This window comes from Phyllopteryx taeniolatus, chromosome 9 (genome assembly GCF_024500385.1).
Source record: "Phyllopteryx taeniolatus isolate TA_2022b chromosome 9, UOR_Ptae_1.2, whole genome shotgun sequence".
NCBI lineage: Eukaryota > Metazoa > Chordata > Actinopteri > Syngnathiformes > Syngnathidae > Phyllopteryx > Phyllopteryx taeniolatus.
The window spans coordinates 18,959,277-18,978,733 of record NC_084510.1 but is presented as its reverse complement, the minus strand read 5'-3'; the positions used below and the strand labels follow the sequence as shown (position 1 = coordinate 18,978,733).

Below are 19,457 nucleotides of genomic sequence, written 5' to 3'. Positions count from 1 at the left end.
GTGACCACGCTAGTAACTCAAAACACTTCTCAAATCATCTTTCCACGTTGATTTGGTTAGAAATTCCATTAATCTGTTCCAGCCCCCCCCAAAAAAATACAATTTTGTCAAGACTCTAAATTGCCCGTAGATGTGAGTGTGAGTGCAAACGGTTGTTTGTTTCTATGTGCCCTGCGATTGGCTGGTGACCGGTTCAGGGTGTACCCGCCTCCCGCCCAGAATCAGCTGGGATAGGCTCCAGCACGCCCGCGACCCTAGTGAGGATAAGCGGTGAAGAAAATTGATGGATGTTTTTAATAAGGAAACTAGCACTCTATAATATTGTACTGGATAAAAACATACATAATGACATACAAATCAAATGTTAAGAATGAAACATTTTTTGCCACATTTTTGCTTCATTTACGTTGACATTGTGCTGCTCTTTCTTGGCCACCTCGGGGAAGTTTAATACAGACATACGGACATACACGGAGACGGTAAAGTGCGGGATGTTAGTCATTCTTTGCAGAGGATAAAGAATATATGCCTGTGAGTTTTGTTATGTCTGTCTACATGTGTTGCTCCACTGTTTGTGTTCAATTATTCATTGATTCACTGCAACACCGATGCTATTCGTTAGCTTGTCAATGGTGTTTTGTATTGTCTCTTAGTGTTAGTTAGTGGATTGTGTGCTTTAAACTAAATACACTTTCCTAAGGCAAAGCGACAGTATCTTCTCTAACCCAATGGAAGAAAAGCGGTTGTTGCAAATTAGAAAGACACCCCTTCAGTGCACCTGTTTCTTCTATTATTTTTTGCATGTTTTAACATTCTGATCATCATGGTGTTCCCTGAGGCTGGGCCACCATATGGTACTACATCAGACATTGAAGACAATTCACATTTTCCAGGTCAGACACGATGTCATTTAATTTGAATGCTTATGTAGTGATCCATAGCAGAAAATGTATTTCATATCAGTATCATTTTGTTGTTGATGATATGCAAATGCTAACCGGTTGCCACTGATTTGTGGCTATTTCAGCCCTTTTGGTCTCGTTCTGCTTGGTTGGAAGCAGTGTCTGGATGCTGAATGGTCTATAGCGTACCAAATCCCTTCTGAGCTGCATGGAACAGGATTGTAAGGATGTCTAGTTTGACTGCCATTGCAGGGCAGAGGAAGAAAAAGGGGTTGACTACTCAGCACGCTTCAAATGCTGACATTCACTCAGCAAGAATTCCACTCTGTCACTCAGAATCTGCATCAGTAAAGATCTTTAACAATGTGTTTCCAGTATGATACATGTTGGTCCTTGGTGTCAGCATGAGCTTGTATGTAGAACATGCGATTGTGTGAAACCTAAACACCTTTGTTTAACTTCAGAACACTTTAAATACACAGCAGTAGCAGGATTCTTTTAAATGTACAATATTAACAAGTACAATCTAAACGAATACAATTGCAACCATGTATACTGTCTATCACTTAGGGTGCTTAAATCTAAGGTTAACAACAGGTAAAGTAATAAAATATTTTCTGTAACCCAGTAAAGTGCATTGAAGATTAGTGTAATGGTGGGTTATGTAGACTCCTATGCAGGTATAATTATACAAATGGCCCAAATATGGATATGTTTTAGCACGTACAGTACAACCACTTGCACATATGGATGTAAAGGGGATTTCCCATAAATTTCAGCCAACTTAAAATCAGAATTAACTGAACTGTTTTTTAATAATTATTTTATACAAAAACAATGTTTTTTTTTTTCTCAAAAGCAGACTTGCATTCAAAGATATCTAATCAATTAAGCATTGTGGTGACAGGGAGTCACACAGAAAAGAAAGAGGCACTGTGGCTTTGATGAAGAACAGCTTTTCTTCAAAGATCAACAGCAAACACTGGTCACTCCACTGCATCAGTGAGCAACAAATGAGGAGGGTGATTGGTCGCGATGTGACTGTCACTCCAGGTGCAAAATAATAAACAACAGTTAACAAACAACAAATCATAAAGTCTATTAACACTACTCGGGGATAACTAACACTGACTAACAAGAGCACAGCATTTATACAACACTTTACAACTATATACAATGCCACTAGGCATGCTGGGGATTCCTCCGATGCTACAATATTTTGTATTATCCAACCAGCCAGCCAGCCATTTTCTGTACCGCTTATCCTGTTAAGGGTCGTGGGGAACTGGAACCTATCTCAGCTGACTTCAGCCGAAAGTTGAACTGGGCGGGTCACCAGTCAGTTACAGGGCACATGGAGACAGTCAGCCATTCACCCTCAAATACACACCATCACTGATCGTACTTGAAGTAAGAGAAGCAAAACATACCAATTTGGATTCAAATAAATCTATTCTGTTCCTCCTCCCAAACCTGAATACTGTATGCAGCACTGAATATTTAGGTAAACATTTATTTTGCTGAGAAGGAAGAGATATGGTCAATAGTGCTTAAATGTAAATGCGTTCAATCATCCTTATGCCAGCATCAGCAGACTTGGATATTTGAGTGTGTTTTCACATTGCTTATAGAAAAAAAAAAAAACCTGCTAATTTGCGTCACCCGTTCATTCTCCTATTTCATTTGAGTGACTTTTTGAGGCTGCACCAAAGTAAAGAGATCATTCCCTTGGCCAACGAGCACTAAAGAGTGTTTGCTTAGTGATTCACACAACTGACAGTCGCCCCCAGCTCCTTCTAAGCTCCCACCAAAACATCCCTTTGCTTAATTTGACCTACTTCATACCGCTCAGTGTGATAAAGCTCTGTAATTATCCCTGGTGTCCTGTGAGGCTAACTCTTATCTGGAGGCCAGCTCCTGTTTTGGAAGATCAAGTTATCATTTTGGGATTTAAATGCATTCCTTCATATTTCCCTGCAAGCTGTTCTGTCAGCATTTCCAATATGATAACCACAAAGTTTTTTTTCTGTTAATTTATCTGACATGTCTTCACAGTGCTGCGACCTGGGATACCACGCTAGCTTGGGGCGGACCTTTAGGACCTACTTGTCCGCAGAGTACAACCTGGAGACGTCTCGCCACGAGGGACTCGATGTCATCGAGAACGCGGTGGACAACCTGGACTCTCGCAGCGACAAACACAAGCTCATGGATATGCATAACCAGGTGTTCTGCCCTCCTATGCGCTTCGAGTACCTGCCTCACATGGGAGATGAGGTGAGATGCTCTGTGTGCTCAGCATGTTTCCATTTAATAGGATTTTGTGTGCAAAACTTTAAATTCTACACCTGAACACTTTGATATTCTGTCAAAATATTGATTTATTTTTTTATTTTTTATTTTTTAAATATAGACAGTGATAGTGAGCTGTACAGTGGATCCTCTAACAGAGTGATTCCTAACCACTGTGTAATGATCATAAGATGTTCCATGTGCTGCAGGAAATTATCCAATTTTACTTTTTGTATTTACTACAAATAGTGACAGGCAGAACAATTAAATGCTCTTCCATGAGATTGGAGAAGGTGTAATTAACCTATGTATTCACCTGTTGCAATTCTTACAACAGAATTATAGCTTTGTTTTCAACTAAACAGATCCACATTTCACACTAAGTTCATTTGTGAGTAAATTGAGACGAGATCATCATTCTTTTAGTGTATATATTTATACTTTTCTGTGACATTTTTGTTTGGTTGTGTGCAATGAGATTTTTGTAATGTAAAATATGTGCCTTGGCTCAATACAGGTCAGGAATAGCAGTCGTACAATTTAGAGTTTGACTAAAATTTTGGGGAAAAAGATTGACATTACATTAGATGTCAGCCAATAATAAGAGCTCGGTTCGGTGACCATGAAGGATTTTTCATATTTTGCCTATTTTATTTTTGATTTTTTTTGCATTGCAAGGTAGGGCGTTTCTACTCTTGTCTCTGTGCTAGCTGCTCAGTACCTTATGGCTAAAGGCCTTCTAACACTGCACTCAAACCATTCATTCTGTATCTGGTGCTGTGGTGCAACGCTGCAATGTAATGCCACGGAAGGTGGTATTGCGTGAGGTGAGTGCCTGTCGCTGTGAAATGAAAAATGTTCATTTTCATCTGGCAGTGCGCTGTGACATCCAATAGGAGGAATGTGACAAAAGAGAGATTTTGGCGGAATTCGACAGTGAAAACAGCAGAGAAAAGAAAGAGGAGAAAATGGAGGAATCAACAGTTACTGTGGTGTCCCAGTTTCCTCAGCTCTAAGAGACATGACAGATGACATACTGTGACTTGGTAAAAAAAAAAAAGGCAGAGCGATGAAGGGAGCTCACCACTACTTTTGATGTACTCAGTTGGCTGACAGTTGTAGAACTATGTGATTTAAGCATTTTTAACAAAAAAAATGTTTTCTTAAAATAAAATATAGCATAGCCACACATGCACTGCTCACACCCCTGTCCTTTTTATTATGAGCAAAGCCAGAGCTTTCCGTTGTAACAGTGACAAATGCATATTGCCGAGCTGCGGCCTACTTAACATTTGTTTAATAGGCAACCAGCACTTCCTGTTCAGTCGCTTAGCAACCAGCGCCAAATATGGGCAAGCTTACACCATGCCGGTGTCGTCCCTGCTCTGTACTGTGACCTACCCCAAAGTTGGCCCCGCGAAAGCCAAGTGTAGTGTGTAAGCGCCTTAAGTCGACAATAATTTGAAAGTCGGCATTCGGAATCATTATGTTTAAAATACGGTATGTAATCGATAACAAACAAATGCCGTAAAATCTAAATGCATGAAAAGTGATAAGTTGCCGGTGCGTATCCTTGCTGACTTCGGGTGAAACTTGGGGTTCATCCTGGACAGACATTTACGCACATGTGACCAAATATGTGTCCGTTTTCATTCATTCATTCATCTTCCGTTCCGCTTATCCTCACTAGGGTCCCGGGCGTGCTGGAGCGTATGCCAGCAATCTTCATGCGAGAGGGGGGGTACACCCTGAATTGGTCGCCAGCCAATTGCAGTGCACATAGAAACAAACAACCATTCGCGCACACATTCACACCTAAGGGCAATTTAGAGTCTTCAATCAACCTACCATGCATGTTTTTGGGATATGGGAGGAAACCGGAGTGCCCGGAGAAAACCCACGCAGGCACGGGGAAAACGTGCAAACTCCACACAGGTGGGGCCGGGATTTGAACCCCAGTCCTCAGAACTGTGAGGGAGATGTGCTAACCAGTCGGTCACCGTGCCACCTGTCCGTTTTCAATAAACCTAAAATGCTTTTTTTTTTTTTTTTTTTATTAACTGCAGTGGGACAGACCCAAAGCAGTCCATTCAAACTGCAAAATTCAAACTAGTAACCCTATTCACGTAAGGCGGCAGTGCTAACCACCCATCCATCTGTATCTGAATCCTTTTGCTCCTTCTGCTCAGGTGTGCCAGGTGAGTGCCCAGCAGCCCGTCCAGACTGAGCTCTTGATGCGCTACCACCAACTACAGTCTCGCTTGGCTACACTGAAGATTGAGAATGAGGAGGTGAGGATTTAAGGGGGCTTAGTGTGTACCCCCCAAAATACCCCCAAATACCCCCCCCCCCCCCCAACACCACCCCCCCCCCTAATGGAGAAAGGTCTGTCTGTTGGTCCCTGGAGCCACATAGCAGGCCCACATCACCATCTGTCCTCATTGCAATTACTCTAGGCTGACCCTCCCACTGCGGGAGCTGAGAATTTATTTAGTGCCTTGTCACTGTGCCAGTGTTGTTTTCTGTATAAAAGTGTGTGTTATGATGATGAAGAGAGGGCTTTCTCATCAAAAAGCGGCAGACACATAGGTGCAAATGGAGGTGATAATAAGCCGTGTCCCTGTGCCAATTGCTGTGCCTCTTCTCCCTCAACGTGTCTTCTGTTATATGTAATAATGGATAAAGCGTGCCATTACTGGAAATGAGCTTTATCAATCTATGCCCCGCTCAAAAATGTGTATGTATTTGCACTCATCAATTTTAGCTGTTTCCTCCTTTATTCAGATGTGACTAGCTTTTCATTTCACTGGAATGCAAATTATATTTTATCTCACCCTTGAAAATACGGTCGTTTAATATTCTGTCAGTGCTTTTTTTTCTTCTCAAGGGCTAAATAGGCATCGCATCATTTGACATCTGCTTTCCTTTTTCACGTTCCCGTTTTTGGTGCAGGTGCGAAAGACCTTGGACGCCACAATGCAAACTCTGCAGGACATGCTGACAGTGGAGGATTTCGATGTGTCAGATGCCTTCCAACATAGCCGCTCCACTGAATCCATCAAGTCCCTGGCCTCCGAGTCCTACATGAGCAAGATGAATGTTGCAAAAAGGAGGGCCAACCAACAGGAGACTGAAATGTTCTACCTCTCAGTAAGTCCATCTAATGCTTGTTTCAATGTTTCAATTAAAATGTCAATTAAACACCAAACAAATGGACATTATCCTGGTTCGATTAGCGTTTCCGTGAGCTGGGTGGGGTTATGCGGGATGAGAGGCGCAACTCACTCATTGTCGTCTTAATCTCTGCCCTTAGAAATTCAAGGAGTACCTGAATGGCAGCAACCTCATCATTAAGCTGCAGGCCAAGCATGACTTGCTGAAGCAGACCCTTGGTGAAGGTAAGAATCTTCACATCGCATCAACCCTCTGTAAATGTGACCCACACTATCTCTCTGCTTTCCGGGTTAAAGCAGATACAGGTCTTACCTAATATAGGCGTCAGGGAATGAGGTTTGAAACAGATTCTTAATGCAGAAGAAAATTATATGGAATTGATGGATTCAAAGATATTTAAGTAACTTTTCCACCAAGCGGTATGGTACAGTCCGCAAAACATTTTTTTCCAGGTTGAGAGTACTACTCCTCAGACTTCCGTGGCATATGGTTTCGGAAATGGGGTCATCTGTGGTGTGCCCACTTGGAAGAACCTAGGGCTAGGGCTAGTGATCCCAGTGTGATAGAGTGTACTTGTGGGGGACAGGTTTGAGCAGAGACACATGAAATGTTGGGTGGATCTTGAGAGACGGAGGGAGCTTTAACTGAACCGATGTGGGATTGATGATTTTAGTGATCGGAAAGGGACCAATAAACATGGCATGAGCTTATGTGATTCGGTCTGGAGAGGAAGGTAGCAGGAGGAGAACCAAACCCACTGAACCACCTTGTAAACAGGCGTAGGGGAGCGATGCAGATCCGCCAACCGCTTGTTTATTACGGCTGACCGAATCATGGCAGCCCTGACGTCCTTCCAGATGGATTGTACCTGACGTAGGTACTCCCTCACCGAAGGAACCGCCACAGTGTGGTCCTGTTCCTTAAAGAGGGGTGGTTGGAAACCATAACAAGCCATAAAAAGAGACATACCTGTGGCGGAGCTGGTGAGGGAGTTGTGGGCATATTCCACCCACAGGAAAAAGGTGCTCCAGGAGGTGGGGTTGTGTGCAGCCACGGAGCGCAGAGCAGACTCCAGATTTGGATTCGCCTGCTCCGTCTGGCCGTTAGATTGCTGATGGTAACCAGAGGACAGACTGGCTGCTGCGCCCACTGCCTTACAAAACTCCTTCCAAACCTGGGAGGAGAACTGTGGACGATGTCAACGGGGATGCGGTTTCAAAGGCAGAGGGTAACTTGGGAAGGGGTACGTAATGGACCCGCTTGGAGAAACGATCAATGACAGTAAGAATAATGGTGTTACCTTCAGAGGGGGGTAGGCCGGTAACGAAGTCCAAGGTGATGTGGGACCAAGGGTGGCTCGGGATAGGTAAGGGGCACAGCAGACCAGCTGGGGGCAGATGTGAAATCTTTCCTCGGGCGCAGACGGAGAAGGCTTGGACGAACTCCCGTCTGTCTTTAACCAGGCTGGGCCACCAGAAGTGTTGTTGTACGAACTGGATGGTGCGGGTGATTCCCGGATGACAGGTAAGTTTGGAATTGTGGGCCCACTGAAGAACGTCAGAGCGTGCCGAATTGGGTACAAAACAGGGACATTGGAAGTGACATTTTCTGCGAATAAGGCCATCCATACTCACTTGGAAGAAGAAGTCTTGATATTACGATTTAAAGTCAAAGTTGGGGGAGAAAGTCATATTTGAACAAGTGAATTAAAAAAAAAAACCTTATTCTCGTAATGTTACGCCTTTTATTCTGAAAAAGATGCATTTTTTTCTCTAAAAAAAATAAACGGGCCTTCCATCCAGGTAGAGGATAATCCTCCGACATGAAAAATTGTGTCAGAAGTGGCATCGTCGGTCAAGAGGCCATTTGTGGTGCCCCAGTTAGAAGGACCCTTGAGCCAGGTGACCCCTGTGTTATAGACCCTGACAGTATGTTAAACCCTGACCTAGCCAATGGGTATATACTGTAGATATATAATAGTATAACATAGTATAAAAGCATAGCACCAATTCAAAGTTTATTTGGTTTAGTTTGCAACTGTTTAGTTTTTTTTTATTCCATGCCTGTCATGTGGAAGTGACAATCCACTGTTGACCAATCAATGGACTGCAATGGTAGCTAATTGCACCCTTGGGTACTATAGTATTGTGGTTGGTACCCCAAGGAGGGGTGCCATAAAACAGCCTATTATTATAGTACTTTTTTTGCCACTTTTTATACTCCAAAAAATGGTTACTGTAATGAGCTAAATTGAACTATAGCGCTTGTTGTTATTCCCTTTTTGCTGCTGTTTAAACCCACGAAGGGTAATAAAAAAATAAGTAAATTGTTCTTTTGGTCCCTCCCACTCCCATGGGTGCCCTGGTCACCTGGTCAGCCGTGACCATTTTACGCCTAATCAATCAGAAGGTCCAGCTTCATCTCTGCAGCTGCTCTTGTATCAAGCTCTTTCCTAATCGACGAGCACACCAGACAGCTGAGGATACATTTACTTACTTGATAACATCTTCTGTCCTTCTGCCTTTTTGAGCTCTACTGCAAACAACCAATCCTCAAATTATACAGCAGTTTCCATCCGTCTTTGGGCAGATTTGCGTTTGTTTACCTCTGTGGCGGCGCAGCAGCAAGCACATGAGCGCGGCATATGGCGTCTCCAGGTACCACCCATGCTTAATTATTCAGGTGATCAATCAGGGCTGTGCTGTGCTCATTAGCTCGCCGCTTTTTGTCCAAACTGTCACATCGGTGCGGGGCTGTGTATGAGCATGTCACCAGGTACAAGATGAAACTGCATGCCACACGGTGCCTAATAAAAACATCATGTCATGCACTAATACTGGTTGGTACGTAAAAAGTCCACATTATTTTTATTGTACAGTTTGTGCTGTTCTCTAGGTACATCATTGTCACTTTAATGAGATCCAAGGAGCAGCACAATGTCTATTCAGTTAAAGCAAAAACGTAATTTTTTTGCATTCTCTTTAATTTTGTCATTACTGTATATTTTTATAAAGTACAACATGATAGAGTGCTATTTTCCATTTTTTCAGAAGCTGCAACGGATTAATGGTATTTTCGTTCATTTTAATGGGGCTATATGATTTGAGATATGAGCATTTTGAGTCACAAGCGTGGTCACGGATTGACTTAAACTCTTGTCTTAAGGCACCACTGTATACCACAAATTCCACAATTTAATTGTGGTTGTACTTTGTAGTGGTGTAGCCCTCTTGTGTAGCTTAGAAAAAAACAAAAATTAGTATTACCATCCTCAGATTTTTCATACAAACTGGATAATATAATATTCCATAAGATTGTGCAGGTGAAATGAGGTTATATGCATCATTTAAGGGCTTGTTTTTGAGGTTTGAAGTGTACAATTGTGCGATTGGTCGGCCAGAGCTAAACACGGTAATCGGTGGAATGATGTGTGGGGAACTTGCTGTTGTTTGGTCCCTTATGCCAGAATGATGTATAGAGAAGTGGCTGAGCCCTTGCTGTGATTCTCCATTGTGGCTTGGTTTGAAGAGAAACTGTTGAAGTACTTTGGTGCCATTGTTGCTTTTGTTGTGCATGGATTCCCTTCGAGCTGACAGGCACTCATTTCAAGAGAAACCACCTGGTTGTTGGCACAAATGAATTGTGTTCTTTTGTAGGCATTTTATCTGTTTATATGTGTGTGTATGTGTGTGTTTTAATAAGGATTTTAATTTCACATTCACATGTTTGTCAAAGCAGTTATTGTGAGTGATGTGTTTTTGGGAGGAACACGCAGCATAAATATATAAATTGTGAGGTACAACAAAAGGCTCAATGAAGCAGCACAGTCATTGTTCTGTGTCACCGCTGGTGGACCACCTCCCTCGCCGACGTGCACATGTGCGCCTCCCCTCCCTCTCCCGCATCATGTCCTCCGGGTCTCCCGAGGCTTTATCGTCTATTGCTCAATAGCATTGTCCAAGCGATGGCGCTTGTGGTGCTCCATTTGTCCTTCTCAGGCTGGACACTGCAGTCTGGTTAATATATTCACTTCCAGCACTAATATAAAACATTTGCCTCTTGTCTGTCTCTTCTCCTCAGGGGAAAGAGCTGAATGCGGAACCACAAGGTACGTTCAGATCAGTTTTCAAAGCATCTGTTCATTTCATCAAGTCCAGACATTTAGAATATTCAGTGCCGCTGGCAAATAAAAAATTAAAGCAATTACAGATTTTTACAGGTTTATTTCATTATAGCCTATAGTTGTGTTTTTTTTTTTGTTTTTTTTAAAAAGGGTTTATACACTCATAGGGCACATCATTAAGTACACTTGCACAATTAGAGATTCATCAAAAGGTTCTGCTTAACATTACCTTTATTGTTGTGGTTTGTTGTGGTTGTAGAGCTATACTACGTCATCCTGAGAATTGTTCTTAATATTTTGCTCCCAGATGTGATTCAATAGTTATTTTTTTCTACCAGCATATTAGAAACAGCTGTCTATATGATGCATTGTAGTTCAACGCCACTGCAAACTACAACTGCCATGTTAAACATTGTTAAATTAATACCTGTTAAATTATGACCATGTCAATAAAAACTGAGCATGTTCTTTGTTAAGGCAAAAAATACATATATTCTTTCCTGTTTTGAAACGCGTTATATTTTGCAGTTGTATCAAATGTTCTGGCGGATGAGTATGTTTTATATTGTTCTGTACATATGTGATCAAGGTTGTGTCAAAATAAATGTGGTCCTCTCTCTCTTCCACACAGTCAAGAACAAAGATTTAAACTCTACATTTATGTTAATCTTTGTAATTTTTACACACGAATAAGGAATGTCTTTTCAGTGGAATTCCTTGTATTACCATAACTGACTGCCAGCTGTCTCAGTTAAAATGGATATTTGACTCCTTTAGCAGTTAATGGCAGTGAATGAGTGTGAAGGATTATTGATTTTAGTTTCAATAACCTGTGTTGTTTTTGCAAAATTCATGTATTCCGTTGAGTGACGTGACGTCAGGTCATTATAATTCTACACACTCAGTTTATATCAAACAAGAATTCTATGATTGTTTTTTTTTTTTTGTGTTCTCAAATGCAAATGGTTGCTGAAGCTGTACTATTCTTCCCGGAATGTAAATATTCATGATTAGCTTGAGGTTTGTAAATATTATGGCGGTGATATTCCTTTTGTCCATCGTTTCCTAGGCCCCCCACCCTTCCCCCTAAACCCCAGAAAATGCGGAAGCCTAGACCGCGCTCCGTCTATAACCATAAGCTGTTTAATGGCAATTTGGAGACCTTCGTCAAGGTACCCTCTTGTGGTGGTAGTGTATGCCTGAGCAGCCCCTGTGGGTCCTGAGGGGGGAGGTGGCTCCAGCCTCTCATCTTCCTTCTCTTCCTCATTTTGGCCTTTTGTTCTTCTGCCTTGCCGCCGCCCTCCGTCATGACGTAACCTTTGATTAACCTCTAATCCTCTTCCTCCCTTCTGTGGTGCTGCCAGTGTAGGCAGAACGGCAGTTGGCTGTCTCTTTATTCACACACAATTTACTGCCTCTGGCTCACAAATCCAGTCACTTATTTGGGTGGAAGGAGACATCTTGCTTTGTCCCTCACTGCACATGTGTGGCTTCCCCGTTGTTCAGTCCTCGTGCTTCGCCTCCTTTAACTACACGAGGAGCTCTTTCCTCATCTGATTGCTTGCTCTAACTTTGTGCTTCTTTGCTCTCCTTTCTCTTCTGCTGTACCCTACTTTGCTGTGCTGCTCTTCCAAGAGGGAGAAGGAATGCCCGTACTCGCATCCAGGTACCTCTCTGAGAATAAGCACTCACTGGCCACTTCATTAGGTACACCTCTAATGCAATACATAGTTGTATCAAAACTGTACAAAGATAATGTTCAGTTTAGTTACATTTTTAAAGGATTATTAATTGGTATTAATTGAACAATGTGTTTGTCGGTGTTTTCTTTTAAATGTAGAATGGTACGGCATCATACAGAGAGCTGTTTCTATGTTGATTCTCTAAAGTAGTTACATTAATAATCATCCATCCGTCCATTTTCTGTACCACTTATGCTCACGAGGGTCACGGGAGTGATCAAGTGATCAAAATACTACAAGCATGTCTTGGTATTAAGCAGTACAGTTCTACATCAATGAAAACTAGTACACCCACAATAATAAACATTTTTGGTAATTTAATACATCTGATAGTGTCGATTAAAAAATGTCATCAGAATCATAGTTTTTTGCCAAGGATCTTTTTTCCCCAGGTACTAAGGTAGTATACACTATCTACCAGGGGTGGCAAAAGTACTGACACTCTGTAGGAGTAGCGATACACATACTTAAAAAAAGTCTGTGATAGAAGTATAAGTACTGTACTGATTCAACTCTTACTTAAGTAAAAGTTAAAAAACAAATATAGACTACTTAAGTATACTAGTAAAACGTAAAATTAATTGTTACTGTAATTATATGCAATACCCGTTTTGATAACTTATAAACAAAAATCACCAGCCACGCTATCGCTAAATGTACTCCCATAGCTTTGCTAATGTTGTGAACTTGAAAAAAATGCTAAATTAGCTAATAACAACTGAAAAAAATATGCGTTACTTGTATGTGTTTTTTCATATTAGCCAAACAATGTGTGAATGCCAGATGCTGTTAGTTTTTAGGCTGTCACACTGGACCCAACAGCATCAAACAGTTCTCTTCTATTTGTTAAGGCCATAGATGGCAAATATTTTCATCCCTAGTTCACATTCCTCCTTGTCGTTTTTTTCCGCCTTAAAAGACCCCTAGATCTCATCCATGAATTTACCTTTCTCTAGTTTTTTTTTTTGTTTTTTTACATTGTCGTCATTTGCGGGGGTTGAAAAAAGCCTATTTTGACGAAGTCAGGAGTAGAAAGTGCAGATATCTGTTTTCTGATGTAAGATAAGACTGCAGTAGAAGTAAAACGTCATCAGAAAAAGATATTCTCAAGTAAAGTACAGAAAACTGAAAATCTACTTAAGTACAGTAAAAAAGTATGTGGGCTTTGTTACTTCCCGCCACTGCAGGGTCATAGACAATACAGATTTGCACACGTCTGGCAATATTAGATGTAAACAGTATACCAAAAAAACATTTTAGTGCATAAATAGTGATTTCAGTTCTCTGAGATTGTGACACAGCCTATATTTTGGAGGTCATAGGTTTATGCAGGCATGTCTAATGTTGTGGCCACTGAGAACATTAAACCTGCTTTCCTAATCGTAATTACCTACCCACTGATGCGTCAGCATGATTGAGCATCCAGGTGATTTTCTTTTGAATATCACTGTATTAATAATTCTCCTCTTATTTCAGGATTCAGGTCAACCAATTCCACTTGTGGTCGAGAGCTGTGTCAGATACATCAACCTCTACGGTAATCCGCACCTCATGCTATAGCTCTCAGACTGAAAAAGAGAGAAAATAAAGACAACATTCGCCTCTTTAGTGGGTTTGTGAACTATTGCAAGAAACAGTGCAGTGTTTGTAGTTTCGCAAATAGCTGCGGGCACACAGACTTGACCTGCTCCCTGGAGATTTGACAAGCTCGTAACCAGGGATCTCACACGCACATAGTTGTGATAGACCCACCCCCGCCCTCCTCTGCCCCTCTTAGCTTCACCCCGTGTACCTTCACATCTGTCTTCAGCTCATTGCTCGAGCCTGCAGGCCTCTCCCCTGGATCTGGACCTAATGAAACTCCAGAAAACTGATTAGTGGCCCTCTAACTGGAACCACATGGTGATGTCTCACAGAGGGGGCCCCCTTCTGGAGGAAGAAAAAACAAAATAAAATATCTCTCTATATGACTAGATTACGTTGCCCGCGTCATGTTGTGCGTTGTGTGGATAATGGCAACTTGCCTAATTCTATCTGCAATATATTCCGTTCAGGCCTGCAGCAGCAAGGCATATTCCGAGTACCGGGATCACAGGTGGAAGTCAATGATATTAAAAATTCATTTGAAAGAGGTGAGTCACTTCTTGTTATCATCTCGCCTATCATTTGTTTGAAAGCTAACTGTTTCTGCAGCTCATCAAATGTCAGCATTGAATGCCGATTTGTTATGATTCGTCAGGAGAAGATCCCTTAATAGATGACCACAATGAGCATGACATCAACTCAGTGGCAGGAGTGCTTAAACTGTATTTCCGAGGACTCGAGAACTCCCTCTTCCCAAAGGAGCGTTTCCTGGACTTCATCTCGACCATCAGTGAGTCACAAAGCATTCAAAACCATAGCGGATGTGTGAGTCTGTGTTTGTGTTTGTGTGCAATTAAAAAGGCCCAAGAGAAAAAAAACCCACAAAGTTTCATAGATTCTCTGTTCTTGCGAATAAAAGAGAAGTCAACACATGGAAGCAATCTGAACGCCAGTGCTCCCTGTGTGATACCTGAAGCGTGATAAATGTATCGCAGTCTGTAATGCAGGATGATGCATCTATTAAAATCCAGATTAATTTAACTGCCTAGCTAAAATGGAGTGGGGCTCTGTATAAGCAGTAATGTAGGATGGTGTTTACTGTTATGTTATTGTTAAGTCGGACTGCAACTATCATTTGTATTGTACTGTAATAAAGGTAATCATATGTGGGATAGGAAAATAAAACCTCCCATGTAGCTAAATGAGGTAATCAGCTCAGCTGTCATTATAATACAGTGCAATACAGCCACAATAATAAAGATGTTGGTGGCAGTAGCTCGTTTGTAAGTGCTTCTTGGGCCTTGGATCAGTAGGGTCGCAGTTTGAGTGCCAGACACAAAATGGAAAAATAGCAACTTAAGTGCTCCCGCATATCTGTGGATTTACCTATTCTCTTTTATTTACTATAAATACATTTGATACATTTGAATAAGCCTGTTATGTTAAAAATGGATAATATAATAATGCTTGGTGCAGAAGGAAACCATCAGCCATGAAGATAAATTCGCGTACAGATCGCCCGCAGCATGCCTGCGACCCTAGTAAGGAAAAGCGGTACAGAAAATGGATGGATTAATTTCACCATATTAAAGTGCTTAGTCAGCTAATTCTTTTATTTATTGCACCACTCGTGGCTCTTATATCTTGGAAAAAATTGTTTGGGAAGATGATGTAACCACAGGCATTTGTTTTTGTGAAGAGTAAGGTTTTCTGGCTGGTCAACGGGTCGGCATGAGTAGACTTTGATGCGCATGGCTGGCAGTGGCAACGTGTCCTACCATTTTAATCAATGACAGTGTAATGAATTATCGATTTATTTATTTTTTTGCGACTTATATTAGCAATTAGCATTTTTATGGGGAGGTGTCGTGTTGATGTTGGTGTGCAAAGGTATTTGATAGAAATATCAGGTATAACACAAAGTTGAACGAGCAGATGTCATTTTTTTGATTTCCTGAGAAGTAGTGATTTTGGAGATGAGAGGATCCGGCCAAGTATTACTTTGCCGCTATCTTGTGGCATCTACTGTATAGGCAATTATAAACCTTTTGGAGGTGGACATCAATTAGGAAACAGATTTTTGTTATTGACAGCAGGGCTCTGTCCCTATCCCACTTAAGTTGCTGAAGAGATGCTGCTTTCTGATTACTTTAGAGGTGCCCTTTATCTGGTTCTCTGTATGGTGTGCAACAACAAAAAATACACGGCAGAGTGTAAGTTGAATTTCACCTTAAGAAATTTCAATTAAATTACATTTAAAAAAATAAAATACAGCAACACCACTCTGACAGTGTCAATCAAAACTGAGCATCGCTGACTGAATGTGGTGGCCAGTCAGTGGAATGTCGTGGGCAGAGCTAACCATAGTTATAGCATAATCCTGTTAGAAACCTCCTTGGTATCAGTAATAAAGAATCTAACAACCATTGTTTATTTCCATCTGCGTTTCAGAGCTGGAGTCGGGAGCGGAGCGAGCGCATCACATCCAGCAGATTGTTGTGACGCTGCCTCGAACCATCATCATTGTCATGAGATACCTTTTTGCTTTTCTCAATCAGTGAGTTTGTAGTTATCCACTTGTTTCTGCCATGTACAGACAAGTCAGTTCTTTGCACTCTTAAACCATTGACATACTGAATGTGGACAAAATGATTCATACACCTATCATTGCAACTACAGGGGATGTTCTGGGTTAAAGCTTAAGGCTTTTAAGTTCTTCCACACGAAACTCATCCAAGCCTGCATTTATGGACGTTGGATTGTGCACTGGGCCACAGTCATAGCATACAGTGGTACATCGTGTACAAATTTGGGTTACTTTGGTGCCATAGAATCAGAACTTCATCATAAACCAAGGACTCCCCTGTACCAGGACATTGAATCCTTTTTGTAATGCCTAAAAAAGCAAATCTCTTCCTCTCAGTTTAGTGTTTTTAAATCCTTAATTTTACCTAACAGGCACTAAAACGGAAAGTAAAAGCAGCCAAAGTACAGAAAAGAAAATTGTCTCCAATTTGGCTGACATGCTTTATGTTTGTTTTTACTATCGTTTGTATACAAAGAATATGTCGTTGTGCCTAGTCTCTCCCAGTATAGTGACGAAAACATGATGGATCCATACAACTTGGCCATCTGCTTTGGTCCCACGCTGATGCCCATTCCCGACAGCCAGGACCCCGTGTCATGCCAGGCGCATGTGAACGAGGTCATCAAGACTATCATTATCCACAATGAAGTCATCTTTCCCAGTTTACGTGAAATGGACGGCCCAGTCTATGAAAAGTGCATGACTGGGGGCGAGGAATACTGGTGAGTGAACTATCACTAAACATCATAGGCAAGGGAAATCTACTTTTCAATTTAATTTTACTGCTTTTTTCAAAAAATGTCGACATTGTCTTAGATCAATATCCTATTAATTTAGCTTTGAAATTAATTTGTGTTTCAATGCAGTGACAGCCCTCACAGTGAGCCAGGAACTCTTGATGAAGCTGACAATGGAACTGAACCACACACAAGTGATGAAGGTCAGCACAAGCATAGTAGTCATCATTGTAGTCATTTATGTAACCTACTCAGGAACAGTTTATTGCGCTACGTTTCTCCATCTCATTAATACATTCATTGGCTATTAGTCAGTGATGGAGGTGTTTTGCTTACCTTGCTTACCTAGACTAGCCTTCAAACATTTGGGGTCACCGTAGACAATTTTGCATTTTTCATGAAAACACACCGTTGTAATATACAGTATACATTACCATTCAAAAGTGTTTTTTTTTTCCACGTTTACAATGTATAATATATTTCTGATGAATTTGTAATATCTTCATTGAAAAAGCAGTGCTTCTTTCAATCACATATCTGAAATGTCTGAACTTTATTTCTGATGAATTTATAATGTTATCTTGAAAAATATTGGGGGAAAAAAATACTTCTTTCAGTGACCTCCAATCTTTTAACATATATTTAAAGGTAGCAACATGTTATCAACACCTCTCAGTACAGTATAATGTTACAAAATAAAACTGCAATAATAAACATTGTTTAATTAATAGTACTTGGTCTCAATAGATGTACCGAGTACAGTGGCGAGTGGGAGATGAGTAAACTAAAATCATGTATTTATTTATCTATCTATCTATCTTAAATATGGTATTCTTCTTTCTACTAAGTAATAACTATTTTCATTTGAACTCTGTCAATTCAGCTTTGGTGATCGATAGGATTGAACTCGATGTTACTTTTTGTATTTATTTTTTACTCTTTCACTTTGAAAACTTTAAAAAAAAAATAATAATTATAGATTTCTCATTAGTGTCTTTGATGTGATTAGGAATCACAAAGCCTCGAGTACAGATTGACCTTATTATTAAATGCCTTTGACAGAAAGGTGAATGAGGTTTGTGCTGGCATTCAGCACTGGCTTTTGATCTGTGTGCGTGTGCACGTCTGTGTTTATGTATGCACGTGTGTGTTTCCTCCAGCACACAAATCTCTCCCTCCGTGCCCACTCTTTGTTCAAGCGTGAAGCAGCAATTCTCTTGGAACTTTGGCTTTTGAAGAATAGCTTTTCTTCTGTGCTGTGGGTGCACAACTGCATAACCGACATGATACTATCACTGGTTCTTTTTGTTACAACCTCATGTCTCATCATCTCTTGTTGGACATAGCTGAAAATGTTGATTGTCTGATATAGATTTTCATCTCACTTTTTTTTAACTTTGGTATAAAGACTATAATTAATCCCCATATGATTCATACTAACTAACTTTGAGTTACATTATTTCTATTTGTTGAATAATGACACAAGAAGGTAGCGATGGGCACGGCAGTTCTTTTGAGTGTACTGAATCATTCGAATCAGTTCATTCAAAAGATTCGTTCACCGAATCGTTCAGTTATTTTTCACAAAATCATTCAAGTGCTTCCCCATTCATTTAATGATCCATCCCTGAGGTTCACGTTCACTCAACACATTCACCGAAGGACTATGCGTTGTTGTTGTCATGTATTGTAAACAAGGAAAGGTGGGGAGATTATTAAAAATAATAATGAAAAAAAAACTTCAGCTAAATGATCACCTACCTATCTCTCTCAGAAAGCTCTCGAACACCCGGCTTCGGTATTGAGTCGTGAACATGGGTGCAGCGAGCTCAGCTAACGACCATCCTTCCGCGTCCTCTGACGTCCAGCTAGGCTCTCGCCAGCCAGCGTGACTTTTCTGCATTCCACCGCAGTGGACAGCATCGCTAACACCAGCACCCGCCAGCCGGGCTTTCTGCTCACCCACCTTGCTGTTATTGTCATCTGATTTGTGGAAAGCGTCTTTGAGTGTCTTGAGAAGCGCTATAGAAGTTTGTGTTATTATTAATATTATGAAATAAATAGCTTTAATAATCACATTAGAGACACACAGGGAATGACATGTATGTGTACGTAAAAACATTTATTATTAAGTTACATTTATTTTAAATCTATGTGCTTGACTGACTCAACATTAGCCGTTAGCTTGAAGAAACGGCTGCTAGTGAAAGCTATCCCCGCGAGGACGTCAGGATTTGCGGTTAAAATTAGTCATGAGTACGTTCACTCGTAGTACGTCATTCCTTGCGCAAACGAATCACTCATCGTAATAGTACA

At 41.0% G+C, this 19,457-nt stretch overlaps 1 protein-coding gene across 3 annotated transcripts in view; it reads left to right on the top strand.

Moving 5' to 3' along the window:
- The window catches only part of srgap3 (SLIT-ROBO Rho GTPase activating protein 3), a 79,373-nt gene that overhangs the window by 51,324 nt on the left and 8,592 nt on the right, over nucleotides 1-19,457 (top strand). Inside the window, exons 7-18 of one of the 3 annotated variants that reach the window (XM_061785400.1) lie at nucleotides 2,958-3,179; nucleotides 5,384-5,485; nucleotides 6,147-6,344; nucleotides 6,508-6,592; nucleotides 10,449-10,476; nucleotides 12,127-12,157; nucleotides 13,710-13,770; nucleotides 14,288-14,365; nucleotides 14,473-14,607; nucleotides 16,269-16,374; nucleotides 16,899-17,126; nucleotides 17,271-17,344. In XM_061785400.1, coding sequence (XP_061641384.1) covers nucleotides 2,958-3,179; nucleotides 5,384-5,485; nucleotides 6,147-6,344; nucleotides 6,508-6,592; nucleotides 10,449-10,476; nucleotides 12,127-12,157; nucleotides 13,710-13,770; nucleotides 14,288-14,365; nucleotides 14,473-14,607; nucleotides 16,269-16,374; nucleotides 16,899-17,126; nucleotides 17,271-17,344 — 1,348 coding nt within the window. Of the gene's footprint in view, nucleotides 1-2,957; nucleotides 3,180-5,383; nucleotides 5,486-6,146; nucleotides 6,345-6,507; nucleotides 6,593-10,448; nucleotides 10,477-11,560; nucleotides 11,664-12,126; nucleotides 12,158-13,709; nucleotides 13,771-14,287; nucleotides 14,366-14,472; nucleotides 14,608-16,268; nucleotides 16,375-16,898; nucleotides 17,127-17,270; nucleotides 17,345-19,457 lie in introns of those variants that run through there. The other 2 variants (XM_061785399.1, XM_061785401.1) reach the window with 2 other exon arrangements.